A 15431-nucleotide genomic window follows, 5' to 3' on the forward strand; every position below is an offset into this window, starting at 1 on the left:
ATGTTCACGAATGTTAATAGATCGTGTTTTGTGAAATCGCCACAGTATTCTTATTATTGTTCCTCACTGCAGACATTATCCAATCCCGTTTTGATTTTAGGAATACTGTGGACCACCCTTGTTGTACAATATTTCCAAAAAGTAATAAAAATCTTTAAAAGGGACAACGAATGGTTATTCAAAATGTGAAAATGTAGCTCATTCCTCAATTTCAATACAGTATAAATTATTATCCCGGCATCCTACAAAGAGTCTTCCCTCATAAGCCCTTACTGATGAAAACACCTCTTTCGGGAGCCTCAATTCGGCCATCAACCTCCCATTAAAATCAATCATAAATAACGAGCCCGAATTACCAGACACGATAATACGATCCTTACATACGCACGGTGTGGTCAAATTTTCACCTAAATTCACGACAGCGCGAATCTGAGCTCCCTTATCAACAGTCAAAACATATAAACACTGATTATTACAACCAAACATTATCATATTCTTATAAGCCACCAAAGAGGAGTACACGTGTCCGTTGCAGTCAAACTCTTCAACTTTACAGCCTTCGCAGGTTAAAAACAACAGCTTTCCCTGGACTTCTGGCCAAGCGATGATGTCATTGATGGCACACGGGGCTCCAAATATGGGACTACTAGTCTTGTATTTCCATAAAATTTCACCAGTGGTTTCTAAAAGACACAGACAAGTTCCACAGATGGTGGCGATGTAGATTTTTCCTTGGCGCGCGTAAGGTGTTGCAGTCGTGCTTTCTGAAACGCACGTCTTCCAAATGGGGGACCCACTCTAGAAAAAACGGGTTTCGTGTTTCGATTAAGACCATTTTGTACACGCACCTTTGCATTAACACAATGAACGTGTTTATCATAAGAACCAAAGACCAAACTCGTCAAGTCTCGACACGCGACAGGTGTGCATTTAATTCTGTCTCTTGTTCGATAAACCCAATTAATACTGTTGTCATTGAAGTCGAGACAATACAAGCATCCGTCAAAACAACCCACGTATAAAAAATTCTTGCATTGTGACAAACTCGGTGACGCTTCAATAACATCTGGAAGAAGAAATTTCGCCACTTCTTTACCATTCGTTGCATCTAACACCACGAAAAGATGTGAAAAACTACCAACAGCGACAAAAACTTGGTCACTAAAAAAAATGATTAGATAATGGCGTAATGGGGCTTTGTGGTATTGTACCCGCGACAAAAAACCAGAGGGGCTGAGTCAACACAAGCTTGGAGGTCATAAGTCCACGCGATTTTTAAGTCGATGCTGGGTTTGGTTTTTTTCGTTTCGTGTCCGATTTGTCCACTTTGGAGTCTTTTACGTGCGGGTTTTACACCACTGACACTTTCGATACATGCTTGAATGTCTTTTTCGAATAGCGCTGTGACCAAATCCGGGCACTCCACCCCTGTCTGCTCTTTAAACTCAGTCAGGAGCTGAATGGCGAGGACTGAGTTACCTCCTAGTTCAAAAAACGTCTTTTTTTCGAACTCTGTGAAGTTCTCTTCTAAACCCAAACATTTAGTGATGAGAGATTTTATAACGGAGCTCTGATTTGCCGGATTTCTATTCAAATAAATCGATTCTAAGGTCTTTTGATCTGTTTTTCCGTGAGACGTGACGGGGCATTTGCGAATGATATCGATAAAGTCTGGAAAGCACTCTTTTGGAAGACTGTGTAGTAGTTTAACTCGGAATTTATCAACGATTTTGTCTTTGGCCCCCACGTCGTAATCTTCTATAATCAGAAAAAGAAGTAATTTAGATTCGTTTTTTGACCACACGCACTTATTACGCAATTGCGTTTTTTCCTGGATCATTTCCTCAATTTTAGATAAGTGGATTTTATGACCAAATCGTTTAAAAGTGTCGTTTTTACGTCCTTCATAAAAAATCCCTTTGTGATTAACAACTGCAATATCACCTGTAGCACGAAAATCGTGTTCTCCTTCATTATTGACTACGCATCGTCTCTTGGTACTTCCAATAAAAATTTCTCCTTCTCCTTCCACCACTTTGGTACCTAAATCATCTCTGACTTCAACGATTGTGTCATCTAGCGCTTGGCCCAAGGGGACACTTTCATCATTGAGGCTAGTCTCATAAATACTAGCCCAACAGGAAAGCTCAGTTATGCCATACAAGTTAAAAATTCTCAATTCCTTTGACTTTTCGTACTGTAGTACCATTTTCGGAAAGTTTTCGCCTCCAAAAGCAAGAATTCTTAGTCGCGTTTTAAGAAGATCTTTTATCTGCTTTTGGGACCATCTTAAAAACAGCGATGGTACCATCTGTATGACTGTTACACCATTATGGGGGTTAAAAAGAGTCTCATGAAGATAATTGGGATTTGCGTGGGTCGTAATTAAAAGACATGCGCCATTATGTAGAGCTAGTAGTAATTCAATCATTGAAGGGTCAAATGTTAAGGGAGTCCCAAAGTATATCACGTCATTACTTTGGATGTTGAAAATTTTACTCAAAGAATTGATGTTGCTCTGAATACTGTACGCTCCAACTTGGACAAATTTACAGTCACCTGTTGTCCCAGAGGTTGCAATTATATAAAATATGTCTTTGTAGCTCTTTATGCACACACCTGCATACTTTTGCAAGAAAAGTTGCTCGTTTTTTAGGTCTAGAGTGGCTACACAAGTCTCCGTTATATCAAATGATAGAACCCAAGCAATTCCTAGTTCCTGAATGATGGGCTCAGGAGAACTGCCATTCAAAAACATAAAAGAATGTTGGAGCTTCTGTAAACTAATCAAACGTTAGTTTAATATCGTTGTGTTTGAATCATACCTCAAAACTATAGAAGGAATGTAGATATTATGGCTCATTTTAAGCCCTAAACACTGGTGCTCCTCAGAAATGTGGGCAGAAATAAAATCACTGATAACATCACTAATTTGATAGACTTCTCCATAATTAAGCGAGTTCTTAATGTCACCACGATCACTAAAAATTATTGCTCTGTTTTCATGAGGGAACATTCTGAAAATATGTTATAAAAGAGAAATATTTAAATGTTTTGAGGTTATCAAGTTAGGAGTGAAGTTAGCTGCCAATCTACATTTTAAAATAACCAAGTGGCTTCGGAACTATTTTTTGGTTTTCGCTACGATTTTCGTTACCTTTTAACACAAAACCTGCTCAACATAATTTTTGTGTCTATTGTTGTATGTTTTGATTAAAATTTGTTGTTTAAAATTGAACTTCTCCGCCACTGGCTTCCGCATTGATCTCTCTCTCGCCAACTTCTCGCGTGTTATGACGTTTCAGTGAAAGTCAGCTGACGTTTGTTTATTAAATTTTGCCATTAAATTTCGCCTGCGTGTTTCAAAATTTTCAATAAATTTGTTCATTGCAACATCTCAGGTATTTCCCAAGTCTGTTTCCTTCCTTTCTACCTGTTGGTAAGTAAAAGCCTTCAGTTCCTTTGTCTGTCTATAAAGGTCAACGAATTATTCCCTCAGGACGTAGTTAACAATGGGCAGGATATTTCTGGAACATATGGGCGGCAGCCGCCTCTTTTCCTGTGCAAGATGCGACACAAATCTAACAAATAGATCAGAACTAATTAGTACGAGATTCACGGGGGCCACAGGACGAGCGTTCCTTTTTAGTCGAGTAGTCAACTTAACATACAGTGAGGTGCAGGATAGAGTCATGTTGACAGGACGTCATATGGTAGTAATGGCACTATGACACAAAGAATGTTTGATGAGTTTTTTGCAGGTGCGAGACGTGTCGTGCAAGGCCTGTGAAGCCAAGTTGGGGTGGATGTACGAGTTTGCTACTGAGGAAAACCAAAGATATAAAGAAGGACGAGTGATTCTGGAACGAGCTTTAGTTACTGAAAGCGATGGCATGGAGGAGAGAGGTGTTAGCGATCGCCAACATTGAAACTCGTGCCTGCTTTTTTTGTTGTTTGTGTTGTCTTGAATTTATAGTTTATTTATGTAGAGGTACATAAGAGTTGGGGTTTTTGTTGAGACTGTAGTTCCAAGAGAGTAGTTAGGTTTGTTGACGTGGAACTATAAGTAGTTTTTTTGTTGGGATTAAGGTGTTCCCGTATGTAATCAAGTGATAAAACCCTCAAGTGTTCTGAAATGTCTGTCAGTTTGTACTTTTTTTAACGATGTGGCTCCAGGTCTTGTTTGCCACTTTTTTATAATGACTTAGATGTACGGTGCGTTTTCTGGCACATGTCGTCATCGCATTTCTGCGAATGTAGCTGTAGGTACTGTAGAGTTATTTAATAAAATCAATTAGCAAAAATGCAACATTTATTTGGGTGGCCTTGGTTTTTATGTTTATGGACATGGATAAACACAACTAAACAGATGACTGTCAACCGAGGACACGCCCACTCTGATACATTTGAACGAAGGCATCAATAAAAGCCCGATTGAGGTTTATCAATTGTTTCTTTTGTTAGCCCCCAATGTTTCGTGTTGTTGGCTTTAGGGGTGGGAGGTGGTGTCTGGAAAAACTGTGTTACAAGGCCGAATTTTCCTACACAAAGGGGAAAAAAATCGGCGAATGAAATTCATTGTCAAGTGTTGTTGCGCGGTGGAGGGGATAAAGTGGGGAACAGCTGACAAACTAAACATTACGGACATCTTGCAATTTGCAGCGGGTGTCTAGATTACTTCAATATTTTTAATATGACAGAAACGTAATAAGTGGGTGTAATCTGGCCGTTTGTAATCGTTCGAGGGTTGTTTTTCTTTTGTTTGTTACACAGTGTACTGTCATTTTCCCGTATAATTTCTAACTAGTGCGTGACGTCATGTGATTGCGTTTTCATGGAGTACTAGATTAAGGTAAATATACAAATTTCTTTAATTTTAGGCGATTTCATCGACTTTGGAAGGTGTCACAGTTTAAAACCCGTTGATCCATTTCCACGTTAAGTAACGGAATCGTTTCTACGGCCCGGTTTCATTGAAAAAATCATTTTCCGAATTTATTGTTCGGTAATTCGTGGTTCGTCCTTGGGCGATTTTGCCTTTAAAATAATGCCTATCCCAAGTCGCTTCAATTAAATATTGCGCTCCAAGACGATGTAGGTGCAGTGTAATTCAGGTTTTCAATGAAAATTCCCGAAATCACCTGCAATCGGACATCTGCTTGGCGTTTATTGGGAAAGTGTATAAGTAGGACGAGGTGTTTCGCAATCGCCGTTTTAAAATATTTCGTGAGTATTCTTTTCTTGCTTGTTTTTCGAATGACATTGAAAGCGATCAATTATTTTCTGCTATTAAATAACGCGTCCGCCATTGATATCCATATTTTATTATTTTTTTTTGTTATCGCCTGTCAACTTTCTGACAGACTTCTTAAATACTCTTTCTTTGATAAACTCGCATTGTATCTTTTTCATATTATAAAAGCACATTTCTGTGATTCATGCGCATCCAACAGTCGTCTAAATTTAGCACACATGTTTTTTTTTAAGTAATAAAACTCAATCTAGTGGGCCATTAAGGGTGGTCCACACCTCGAACATTAACCATGACGTCATAGTCACGGATAACGATAACTTTTCGTTTCATTTTTCATTAAAGAAACCAATCGTTTAACATGGCTGCAATTAGGCGACTTTTAAGTTTATATGCGTAATGGAGTCTGTAGGGGAGGCGGAGCTTGCATATCCCCCTACAACTTAGAAAAACTAGCCCACGTGATGCCCATTAAACATGTTTGTAATTCCAAGTGTATATGAATTTGTTAATGGCTCGCGTTTCTTATAAATATCCTTTGGGTACCTGTTTTGCATGACCTAGCGATTTCTGGAGCAAACCGCTACACAGATTCGTGCAGAAATGAAGGCCAAGGTCTCACTTGCTCTTTCGTTTGTTTCTTGAAGCTTAGTCGCAGCCTCCTACGAAACTCTTCTTACACCTGTTGTTCTAAGTTTATTGCTCGCGTATCAAACTAATTTATTTTTTACGACCTTGCTTCCACTTTTTTTGTTTACCATAACATGTAAATATGTATTCTCCTAATGTGTACCGTAATTTTTATGACTTTCCACAATCGATACTCTTCGGTGCAACACAATATTGTGAAATATGAAGAACAAGTTGCACAATATTTCAGCGGGGGTGGACAATCGAGGAATCTTATCAAAGAAAGGAACTGTTCCTGATAAGAAATCGTGAAACTAAATGCCTTGTTTATATAACAAGGAAATAGTTTTTTGTAGTCAGCAAGTAACGTTCTGAAACGAGACGATTATGCTAATTTCTTAGATTCAAGGATATAGTATTTAGATGTTTCGGACTGGGTCGAGTTGAGCAAATATTCGCTGCTGGTTGTGATGTGAGGATTCTTTGCACCCCATCAGTTGATAAGACGATCATCAATCACGGCTTTGTGAAATCACAAGGTCAATTTTCACGGTCATGCAGAAAAGGTCACAGTTTGAATACTGCAAAAGTAGAAACGAATTCTTTTGAAGTTTGGTAAAGGTGAGAGCGGCACACCTTGGCGTTGTTTATACATGTAAACGGTTTGTTTGGCACTTTGTTTTAAATATAATGGAGATAATGAATCGTTGAGCTTTCAAGTACTAATTGTCCTGAATTTAGAGTCACTGATCGCCTGGAGATATTTAAATTTTAAGGACAAAAATAAAATTCCAAACTGTCCTCTTTGCAGGTCATTTTTTACATCGTTCGAAGCGAAGATCCGAGAAAAAACTAAATTGTTACCTAATTAATTAGAATTACATTGGCAATCAAGGTTCCTATCGGGAAATCATTCTGTTATTTGTTGGGACAAAACAGAGTGTAAAGTTTGTTCTGTGACGGATTTTAATTCACACTTTCGATTAAATCAGTTAATTGCAACTTCGTTTTGTAATTTACATGAATTAGGCTCTGTTTTAATTACATATTTTTGATCTAAAGCAGTCTTTTATAATTGGGGACAGGAAATCATCATAAATGAGGAGGAAGGATGTTGGTATTTGTGGGACGTCTAATATTTAGTACCTACAGAGTTATAATGCGGTTTATTATAGACATGTTTGTCACTTTTATTAATACATTTAGTATTTAATCATTTTCAGTTCTTTCGTCAGCTTCAAAAAACGTATATTCAATTAACGAACGATACGATTTTATTAACATTATTTCATCAAGTCTGAGTCATGATTTGTCACCTCGAATATTAAAATAGTTTTCACAGTTTACATTTTCGAATTTCGCGCCAGTGAAACCACGAAAATTATGACCAATAACGACATTACATGTGTCATCATTTTGGTATTTTGTCACCACTCCAAAGCGGTAATTTTTAAATTATCGGGATTATTATGATCCGAGCAAGTTTAAAAAACGCTGATATTGTTTGATTGCAAGTTTTTCCAATTGCCTATTGTTTTATTTAATGGTTTTAAAACGATTAATGCGTTTTGTGTATGCCTTAAGCAACAATAATCTAATTGGGAACAGTTTATGAAAATAACATGATTTATTTCTTCATATTACGTCAAAAAAGAAAAAGAACTCGCACATTGTTGCGGCATTGGCAGCAGTAGCTGACGCAGGTTAAACGTATTTGTTCTAATGGTATTACGTAACAACTGTACAATGTGAGTATAATAATAGAAGCAATTTTAAGACGTTAATTTGTTGGTAAAGTTTCGGTTTTATCAATGCCGTTATTGTTGTTTTAATGAAATAAACAAAACAATTCGTACTTATCTGCATATCTTATAATTTATAATATTTAAGTACTACCTACTGGCCAAATAATAATGGAAACATCATGTTTGCAAAAAGCCGTTTTGCATGGTTTAACATGACGGCTCTTTATCTTTTTTTTACTTCTTCCACATTGTTAAACTACCTGATTGATAAATGTCCAAGGTGGCATAACTTCCATTATTCACTCTGTAATTAAATATGTTTGAACAGTTGTTGAGTTATCAGAACAACTGTTTTTCTTATCTACCTCTCGAACGCGTTTCGGATTTTTTCTTTGTTTGTCATCTTAACTTGAACTATGCAGTTCTTAGTCAGTCTGTTGAGTTTTTCTTTCCAGGACACTTCACCAAAGTTTTTTGTTGGAAATTTATTGAAGACGCCCACCATGAACTATCTAACAATGAACAACGCTTTATTCAAAACGCACAGCAGTTTCCTCCCGGAAACGCAGCCACGAGGCTTGCATTTACCCTACAGTCAAGTTACCGAAAATAATAATCAAATATCTACCAATGGTGATAAAACTATCGAAGAAGTATGGTCCAAATACAAATTTGATACTAATAGTGTAGCGACAACGGTGAAAAATTTTAATAAAACATGGGCGACACAGGAGGAGAAGAACGAACCGGAGAAGGTCGAAGAAGAGGTGAAGGTGGAGGACGATGAGGAGGAGGAGGAAGTTCCGAAGGAAAAAGAAGAAGAAACGACGTCTCCTTCGCATCACGCTCGGAGGCCCATGAATGCCTTCCTTATTTTTTGTAAGAAACACAGACCGATTGTTCGGGAGAGGTTCCCGAACTTGGAGAACAGGGGAGTTACCAGGATTTTGGGGGAGTGGTGGGCTCTCCTCGACGAGGACGACAAAGCTCCTTACACCGGCCTAGCTAAAGAGGTAAGAGAAAAAGTGAAATTAATAAAATCGTAACATTTGTAATTCCAGTACAAAGATGCCTTCTTGTCTGCCAATCCCGACTTCAAATGGTACAAACTTCCAGCGCCCCCGCTCAGGAGTCTGGCAATGAGGCCCACAAGCACCCACAAAGTCCAATCACCAGTTTCTAGTCCTACTCATAGTTTAACAGAGTCTGAGTTCACCCCCGGTAAGTTGGCCGACGAATCCCAGTTAGGCAGTCTGACGTCGTTGATGAACAACAATTTCGCACCGACAAAAACCGCCAAATCAAACGAAAATAACAATAATATAGATAAACATGTGTCTGATCAAGTGTACGAAGAAAGTTCGCCGAAGAGTCCAGTCAATTTAATAAAAACCTCACTACCTCCGAAACCCTTCAAGAAGCGAACGTTCGACAAAAGTCCAGACAATAACAAGAATGTTATCCGCAATATTCTTCTGAACGACATATCTGAGCATCATCATGATGAATCCAACATGACAAACCAAGATCTGATGGACAAAGTTGTGGATAAAATTTTCACCAAGCCCGAGGACTTCGATCGTAAAGAGGTAAGTAAGCTAAACAATGGAAAATATTAGTCCTAAATTATTCGAACGATAATTATTATGTCGTCATAAAGATGTTTTTTGGTTCAACGAGCCGAGGTGGGAGTGCCAGAGTTTAATGTTTTATAATAGCGAAATTTGACATACTATTGTTTACGGAAATGAGTGCACTGAACGTTTATTGTTCACGCTACTATTCGGGTTAAAATTTGTGTAATTCGAGATAATAAGTAAGTAGCTGATAAGATAAAATCTAGAGGAGAAAAATTAATTCCCACGGATTTGTTTATAAAAGTGGAAAATACTAAAAATCGCTCCAATCAGCAGGGGGAACTGTTTTTTATTTTGTTCGAATTCCTATACGAATAAAACCGGATTTTATAATGAAGTGGAAAGTTTTAAGCGGTACTTTCATGTGCGTTTAAAAATAGTAAATAACAGTATCAGCTTTATGTGTTCACAGGAATAAACATAATGTATTATATGTATTTAAAGTGATCTCTATTAGTAATATTTTTTTGAGAATCAGCTAGCAATATTTACACAGTGGTGTATAAATAAATTAGCAAAATATTATGGCACACCGTGTAATAGTGTCAAGGCTTCACTTGTATCTTTGCCACAGGTCCGAAAATCCGGCCGTCAATGTAAGGGCAAACGCTACGAAAAATTCATGGTCGAAGGACGTCTCTTAGGCAACAAGCGCGACACTAAGCTCACCTCCCAAAGAAGCTCCATCGAAACCGAGCTTAGTATGAAGTTGGAGAACAAACCTGAACCTGAAACACCAAACTTAGATCACACCATCAAACGTTTAGCTGAGAGGACCAATATGAAGAGTGTTTTAGAAAATCAGAAACCGGAAGAGAGGGTACGGACGACTTCCGAGAGTCACGAAACGAATTTCAATTTGAATCAGAGGATTAGTAATTTACCGAGTTTGAGTTATGATGTTTTTCATCAGCGGAAGAAAGACAGTAAGAAAAGAAAGAATCGAATCAGGACCGACAGTGAATCAAAAAGTAAAATTGCCAAAGTGGTGAAGAATGAAGAACAACCGGTGGGATCGAAGAAGAGGAAAAATAAACAAAGTATCACTCATTTGAAGGAGGAGAATGTCGGTTGCGATTTGATGACATTGGCGGAGATCGCTGCGAATACTGAGAAGATCAACTCGGAGTGATTGTGCCCTTTTCGCCTTACAAAAGGCTTAAGAAATTGTTTTTCGCAATAATTATGGTATATTCCATGTACTTTTTCGGGTACTCTAGATGCATGTGCCTCATCAACGTATTTCAAAATGTAAACAGACTTTCACAAATTCTATTTGGCGAGCATTTCATACAGCCTTATTCCCAAGTATTATAGAATTGTGATAACCTGTATATTTTTTGAAGACTTTTTTTGTGAATTACTCGTTATGTTTGTTGTTATGTGTTAGCTACTTTCTAATCAGTTTAGTATACCAAATCGTTATTATGTTAGAATTTTATTGAATATGTTAATCATTATTTTTAAGAACGCAATAATTTTAATGAGATTTGGCATGTTATGTTCTATGTTGTATGATCTGATTACATGATGATCTTCTGTTTGAATTCTAGAGATTATATTATTGCACTAATATTCATTCTAGTTAGTAAGAAGTAATCAGTACTTCCTTAGTCATTTTGTACAATTATGAACTAGTCTCAATTCTTCTGACATGTGCTACAAACTCATCGCTTTATCGATGCCAGTATCATTTCTTTTCGAAAATATCTCAATTTTTCAGTTCATAATTGTCCAATTAAAGCGACCAAATATAATATTTTAATAATCTAAGCCTTATAGATGTAGATTTAAGATGAAAGAATTTTATCCATAATTATCATTTAATAACAGATTTTATAAAAATACTATGCGATTGACCAATTGTTGTCAGTTTTGTTAAGATTAAAACGGAATCGTAAGGTACAGACGTGATGCTTGGAATGTGATACTTTATTTTTCTATCAAGAAATGGACAGGGATATAAAGATTTATTTATATGATTGTATAGATTGTGCCTTTTTATTTATTTATAATGTATATTAAAAATTATGCCTTTAGAAAGGTAATCAAATATGTATCAATTTTAATAAAATTTATTACGTAACATCCTTTATCGGACCTTTTCTCCCACCTAACACGGAAAAATCCCATTTGAGTCTCTAAAATTAGTCTTTTTCGGACTCTATTCCAAAAAGTTGCCATAAAGCGTGGTTCAATACAACGATTAAACAACCTTATTTAATCAAAATCTAATGAGTACTATTTTCGAAAAATAATTAAACATAGGGGAGAGGGGGGCATAACTTAACAATCAATTAGCCAAGCATCCTAAAATAATAGAAATTAACAAAAATTTTTTACTAAATATCATAGACTAATGTATTGCGGATGATTTTTGTTTACAATAAAAAACTTACATGTGAGCATTATTTTGAAAAATGGGATTTGCCCCGCATATAGGGGTAAAGTGGGGTACCCTATGGGGCAATTAAATTTTTGAATAACTGTGTACCTACTTAGAAAAAGTAACATTTTAAAATTACTTAGGCATCAATGCATATTGCACACAAATGCACAGGTTCGTCATATTTAGCCACTACATTCGTATGACTAGATTTGAAAAAAATTTGCTCTCTAACTTCGCGAATTTTTTAACGAAAACACTGGATTTCACATTTTGTTTTATAAAACATATGGGTTTTCACACTTTGTTTTATAAAACACACATGGTCAACTGTCAACTGACAACCAATCAAAATACGCTATTCGACTTTTTTCACGGCGTTTGATTTGAGCAGCAGGAGTGTTGCCCCGCTATGCCCCCCTCACCCCTACATAATAACAGGTTTGCATGTGTTTTTAGGGGGCCCCATCAACTAAAAAATGTTTGTAATAAAATTTGTGCGGACTCACGCTATTCTGGACTCGGTTACGTCTCGTCTGTAAACAGCAATGATTAGTCCGCAAAAACCGTATTTTAGGTACGTATAACAAAAATAACTATTTATGGACAAAACAGAACATAAAATAGTATTCATTACTTTATTAGTTCAATCTGCTGAAAAAATCCATAAAAATAAATACACTTATTTATAGAACTCGTGTTCGCTCTCATCTTTTTTGATGTTGTTCTTGTACCCCTTTTCAAAATCTTTAGGTAATACTATGTAGCGGTTTTCTCTGACCGCGTGCATCCCAGCTTCTTGACAAATGGCGTTAATATCAGCCCCAGAAATGCGGTCAGGCCTGGCTACAAAATCTTCCAAATCCACCTAAAAACAAAGTCAAAAAAGTTCATTTTCGCAGTTTAGTCACCTCTTCTGAGAGATTCATTTTCGACGTGATTGTGCTGAAAATCAATCGTTTCTGTCTGCGATCGGGCAATGGGAATTCGATTTTCCTATCCAAACGTCCGGGTCTCAGAAGAGCGGGGTCGAGAGTATCGGCACGGTTGGTGGCCATTATCACCTGTAAAAACCAAATTAACTCCATTCTATAAAATAGAAAAGTATTCTTTTACCTTCACATTGGTGGTTTGATCAAACCCGTCCATCTGATTTAGGAGTTCCAGCAGGATTCTTTGTACCTCGCGATCAGCTCCGGTCTGCGCATCAAATCTCTTAGTAGCAATAGCATCAATCTCATCAATGAAAATAATCGCCGGGGAATTCTCTTTAGCTAGTCTGAATACGTCGCGGACCATTCTAGGGCCTTCTCCTAGATATTTCTGAACAAACTCTGATCCTACTACCCTAATGAAAGCAGCAGTGGTGTGGTGAGCGACAGCTTTAGCTAACATGGTCTTCCCACAGCCTGGAGGGCCGTACATGAGAACTCCACGGGGTGGGTCAATACCAATTTGTTTGTATAACTCAAAGTGGGTGAGAGGTAGTTCTACAGCTTCTCTGATTTCTTGTTTTTGCATGTCCATTCCACCAATATCGCTGTATTGGACGTCGGGTTTTTCATCAGCTTGTAACATGCTAATTGAAGAGTCTGCTTCTGGTGGTAGCACGTCCACGAGGGCGTTGCTATGCTTGTGCAATGCTACACTAGCAGAAGGTTTCAGCAACTCACGGTCAATTGTAGAGAGAATACGGACGTAGTAGTTTGAGCCTGTTGTTGATCTAACAAAGAGATGAGTTGTAACAAGACTCAAGACTCTTTAACTTAGTTCTTACCCCACAATTCCGGTATTTTGGTCCACAGCTTCCAGAAACTGCCCAATAACCAAAGGGACCGACTGAATACGCTTTACCTCTTCTTGTGCATGCAGATATTCTTTCTTCAAGTTCCGTTGTTCATCTTTGATGTACTCCTCTTGGACCTCAAGAAACTCCAGCATTTGTTGGAGCTTCTTATATTTAGTATAGAGATCTTCCATGTCTATGTCTTGAAGATTTGGTTTTACTTCGGCAGGGCTACCTTCATCCTGAAAAGGGTGCATTTTCATCAATTTTTGGGTTAAAACAAAAGACGACGGTTGACAGATAACAACGTGATTTTAAGTACATATTTTAAATGTTAAATAATCACCTTTTCAGGAACAACAACGTCCATCACCTCCATTGTTTGCGAACTTTTTTACACTAAAATACGGTAAACGAGGTTATGTTAGGATGATTTGGAAAATTTTGTTGGACGTTTCTTTATCTGAGGTTGGTGCGTTTTGTCTGGTACTTACCATTACTTCCGGGAGATGGCGCTTTATTAAAGAATACTGTAAATACAAATAATAAGGTATTTACACTTAATTTTAATTATATAAACCGTAGGGGATGACACGAAAGCTTTTTTAATTTAAAAATGCCCTCCAAACAATATTAATATCGCGTGATTGCAATGGTTATGATTTGTTTTGTTGGGTTGGCAACAACACTAAATCAAAAGTTTTATGTTGGTTTCCTGTTTTTTCTTGTGCAAGTTTGGTGTTTTTAAAGTGGAAGAATGTGTAAAAACTGCAAAACGGTACTATTTTAGTGTTGGTCTTCGTCCTTTGGTGAGTCTTTTTGTTTTCCGATAACTGGACCATTTTTAAAAAAAGATGTGAAAAATTGAGGTTACAAGCGAAAAAGCGACATGCAAATTCTTCAATCTTTGCTTTTGTGGAATCAAAAGCTATAATAATTGTATTATTGGTCTGAAAGACGCATGAAAATTTTTAAATCAAAATACTTGCCAGCCAGTGTTTAGGATTACCAACTAAATCCCCATCGTTTCTGCAGCGAATTTTTGTAGGCGTCAGATTTAAAAATGGCTGAATAGTAATTCCTTATTAAAGTTGTTTTTAACTTTTTTCTTATAGATCGGTAAATTAGCTGAAAGTAATGAACTGCAGTGGCCGAATTTCTGAAATTTATCAAATCTGGGAATGAGACGCCATTTTGAGACGTATGAAATGCGAAAAATTCCCTGGGGCACTGGGCCTACAAGCTATACGTTCCCGATTTCGATCCAAATGGGATTCGAATCTAGTAGATTATATTTTGTCCCAAGTTGGATCGTACAGATGAAATTTGAAGTTACGTCATTATTGTTTTAGTACTTATTTGGGGAAACATCCATTTTTTGTAAGAGAACGAAAGAAAAGAAAAATTTATCTGATATGATATAACTTTGGCACTGAGTTTTATGCTGCAAGCATGATAAATTTTGAAGTAAAACTTTTAATTGTTTTACGGTAAAGATGTGTCATTATCAAAAAAGTTAACTCAGAAACTCGTCCTTCATTGGAATCCACTTTCAACACCAACAGTACTTCCAAGGTCGACTGGTTCTTCATAAACGATGAGTAATGACGTCATGAAGTATGTACACAAAGTGGGGGTGCTCTTTGTTTACAAACTTCTTCATGATCGACCTTGAGTAGAGTGCTTGAACCGGTTTACTATAAACATGTACTACGTGCGTAAATGGGGTTGTAGGTACACATGAATGAAATTTTGATTTTTTAATTCATTGTCTTCGATTATTGAAAGAGTAAAATATTTAAGTTCTCTGTTCTTGGAGGCAAAACGAACGGTTTTTTATTGGTGAAATTTAGCCTATCGAATCAATAAACGCACCCAAAAATCATAAAGATAATTAATTACTTTAGGGAGTTCTTTATTTTTTGTAAATGGGATGGACAAAGGGAGGAATTCTATTCGATTTTTAACATATTAGAACAAATTTAAAGGTGTTAAA

At 37.0% G+C, this 15431-nt stretch overlaps 4 protein-coding genes across 6 annotated transcripts; 2 read left to right on the plus strand and 2 right to left on the minus strand.

Moving 5' to 3' along the window:
• Window positions 1-160: 160 nt before the first annotated feature.
• Window positions 161-3266, minus strand: Aasdh (Aminoadipate-semialdehyde dehydrogenase). Of its 2 annotated transcripts, XM_088043824.1 has the most exons (5): window positions 3158-3266; window positions 2826-3017; window positions 1212-2783; window positions 849-1161; window positions 161-798 (listed from the first exon to the last, which is right to left on the minus strand). In XM_088043824.1, the coding sequence occupies exons 1-5, from the start codon at window positions 3181-3183 to the stop codon at window positions 199-201; spliced, it is 2703 nt and encodes a 900-aa protein (XP_087899950.1). In that variant the 5' UTR covers window positions 3184-3266; the 3' UTR covers window positions 161-198. The 2 variants fall into 2 exon arrangements, with proteins under 2 accessions (XP_087899950.1, XP_087899951.1); XM_088043825.1 differs by lacking the exon at window positions 3158-3266 and having other exon boundaries at window positions 1212-2776; window positions 2826-2904.
• A 7-nt stretch (window positions 3267-3273) lies between these two features.
• Ype (yippee zinc finger protein) lies at window positions 3274-4304 on the plus strand. Its single transcript, XM_088043831.1, has 3 exons — window positions 3274-3439; window positions 3500-3713; window positions 3762-4304. The coding sequence occupies exons 2-3, from the start codon at window positions 3513-3515 to the stop codon at window positions 3927-3929; spliced, it is 369 nt and encodes a 122-aa protein (XP_087899957.1). The 5' UTR covers window positions 3274-3439; window positions 3500-3512; the 3' UTR covers window positions 3930-4304.
• Window positions 4305-4587: 283 nt separating this feature from the next.
• Window positions 4588-11356, plus strand: bbx (bobby sox). Of its 2 annotated transcripts, none has more exons than XM_088043828.1 (4): window positions 4588-4852; window positions 8082-8639; window positions 8688-9215; window positions 9838-11356. In XM_088043828.1, exons 2-4 carry the CDS (start codon window positions 8130-8132, stop codon window positions 10393-10395), a joined length of 1596 nt encoding a protein of 531 aa, XP_087899954.1. In that variant the 5' UTR covers window positions 4588-4852; window positions 8082-8129; the 3' UTR covers window positions 10396-11356. The 2 variants fall into 2 exon arrangements, with proteins under 2 accessions (XP_087899954.1, XP_087899953.1); XM_088043827.1 differs by lacking the exon at window positions 4588-4852 and adding an exon at window positions 4878-5226.
• A 917-nt stretch (window positions 11357-12273) lies between these two features.
• On the minus strand, window positions 12274-13914 carry Rpt3 (26S proteasome regulatory subunit Rpt3). Its single transcript, XM_088043830.1, has 5 exons — window positions 13782-13914; window positions 13427-13677; window positions 12766-13372; window positions 12561-12713; window positions 12274-12517 (listed from the first exon to the last, which is right to left on the minus strand). Exons 1-5 carry the CDS (start codon window positions 13812-13814, stop codon window positions 12332-12334), a joined length of 1230 nt encoding a protein of 409 aa, XP_087899956.1. The 5' UTR covers window positions 13815-13914; the 3' UTR covers window positions 12274-12331.
• Window positions 13915-15431: the final 1517 nt, after the last annotated feature.

Source organism: Gnatocerus cornutus, chromosome 8 (genome assembly GCF_029298725.1).
Source record: "Gnatocerus cornutus isolate USDA-ARS CGAHR chromosome 8, icGnaCorn1.1, whole genome shotgun sequence".
In the NCBI taxonomy this organism is placed as follows: Eukaryota; Metazoa; Arthropoda; class Insecta; order Coleoptera; family Tenebrionidae; genus Gnatocerus; species Gnatocerus cornutus.

What these genes read in the sequence shown, in the direction of transcription:
- Rpt3 (XM_088043830.1), bottom strand. Translation starts at nt 13,814, where the DNA reads ATGGAGGTGATGGACGTTGTTGTTCCTGAAAAG. An exon ending in CAAAATACCGGAATTGTGGG is followed by an intron (nt 13,373 to 13,426) that starts GTAAGAACTAAG and finishes TCTCTTTGTTAG; the next exon opens with ATCAACAACAGGCTCAAACT. An exon ending in AAATGAATCTCTCAGAAGAG is followed by an intron (nt 12,518 to 12,560) that starts GTGACTAAACTG and finishes CTTTGTTTTTAG; the next exon opens with GTGGATTTGGAAGATTTTGT.
- bbx (XM_088043827.1), top strand. Translation starts at nt 5,122, where the DNA reads ATGAAAATTCCCGAAATCACCTGCAATCGGACATCTGCTTGGCGTTTA. An exon ending in TCGCCGTTTTAAAATATTTC is followed by an intron (nt 5,227 to 8,081) that starts GTGAGTATTCTT and finishes TTTTCTTTCCAG; the next exon opens with GACACTTCACCAAAGTTTTT. An exon ending in AGGACTTCGATCGTAAAGAG is followed by an intron (nt 9,216 to 9,837) that starts GTAAGTAAGCTA and finishes TCTTTGCCACAG; the next exon opens with GTCCGAAAATCCGGCCGTCA.
- Ype (XM_088043831.1), top strand. Translation starts at nt 3,513, where the DNA reads ATGGGCAGGATATTTCTGGAACATATGGGCGGCAGCCGCCTCTTTTCC. An exon ending in TGTTGACAGGACGTCATATG is followed by an intron (nt 3,714 to 3,761) that starts GTAGTAATGGCA and finishes AGTTTTTTGCAG; the next exon opens with GTGCGAGACGTGTCGTGCAA.
- Aasdh (XM_088043824.1), bottom strand. Translation starts at nt 3,183, where the DNA reads ATGTTGAGCAGGTTTTGTGTTAAAAG. An exon ending in AGCAGGTTTTGTGTTAAAAG is followed by an intron (nt 3,018 to 3,157) that starts GTAACGAAAATC and finishes ACATATTTTCAG; the next exon opens with AATGTTCCCTCATGAAAACA. An exon ending in TTCATTGTGTTAATGCAAAG is followed by an intron (nt 799 to 848) that starts GTGCGTGTACAA and finishes CGTTTTTTCTAG; the next exon opens with AGTGGGTCCCCCATTTGGAA.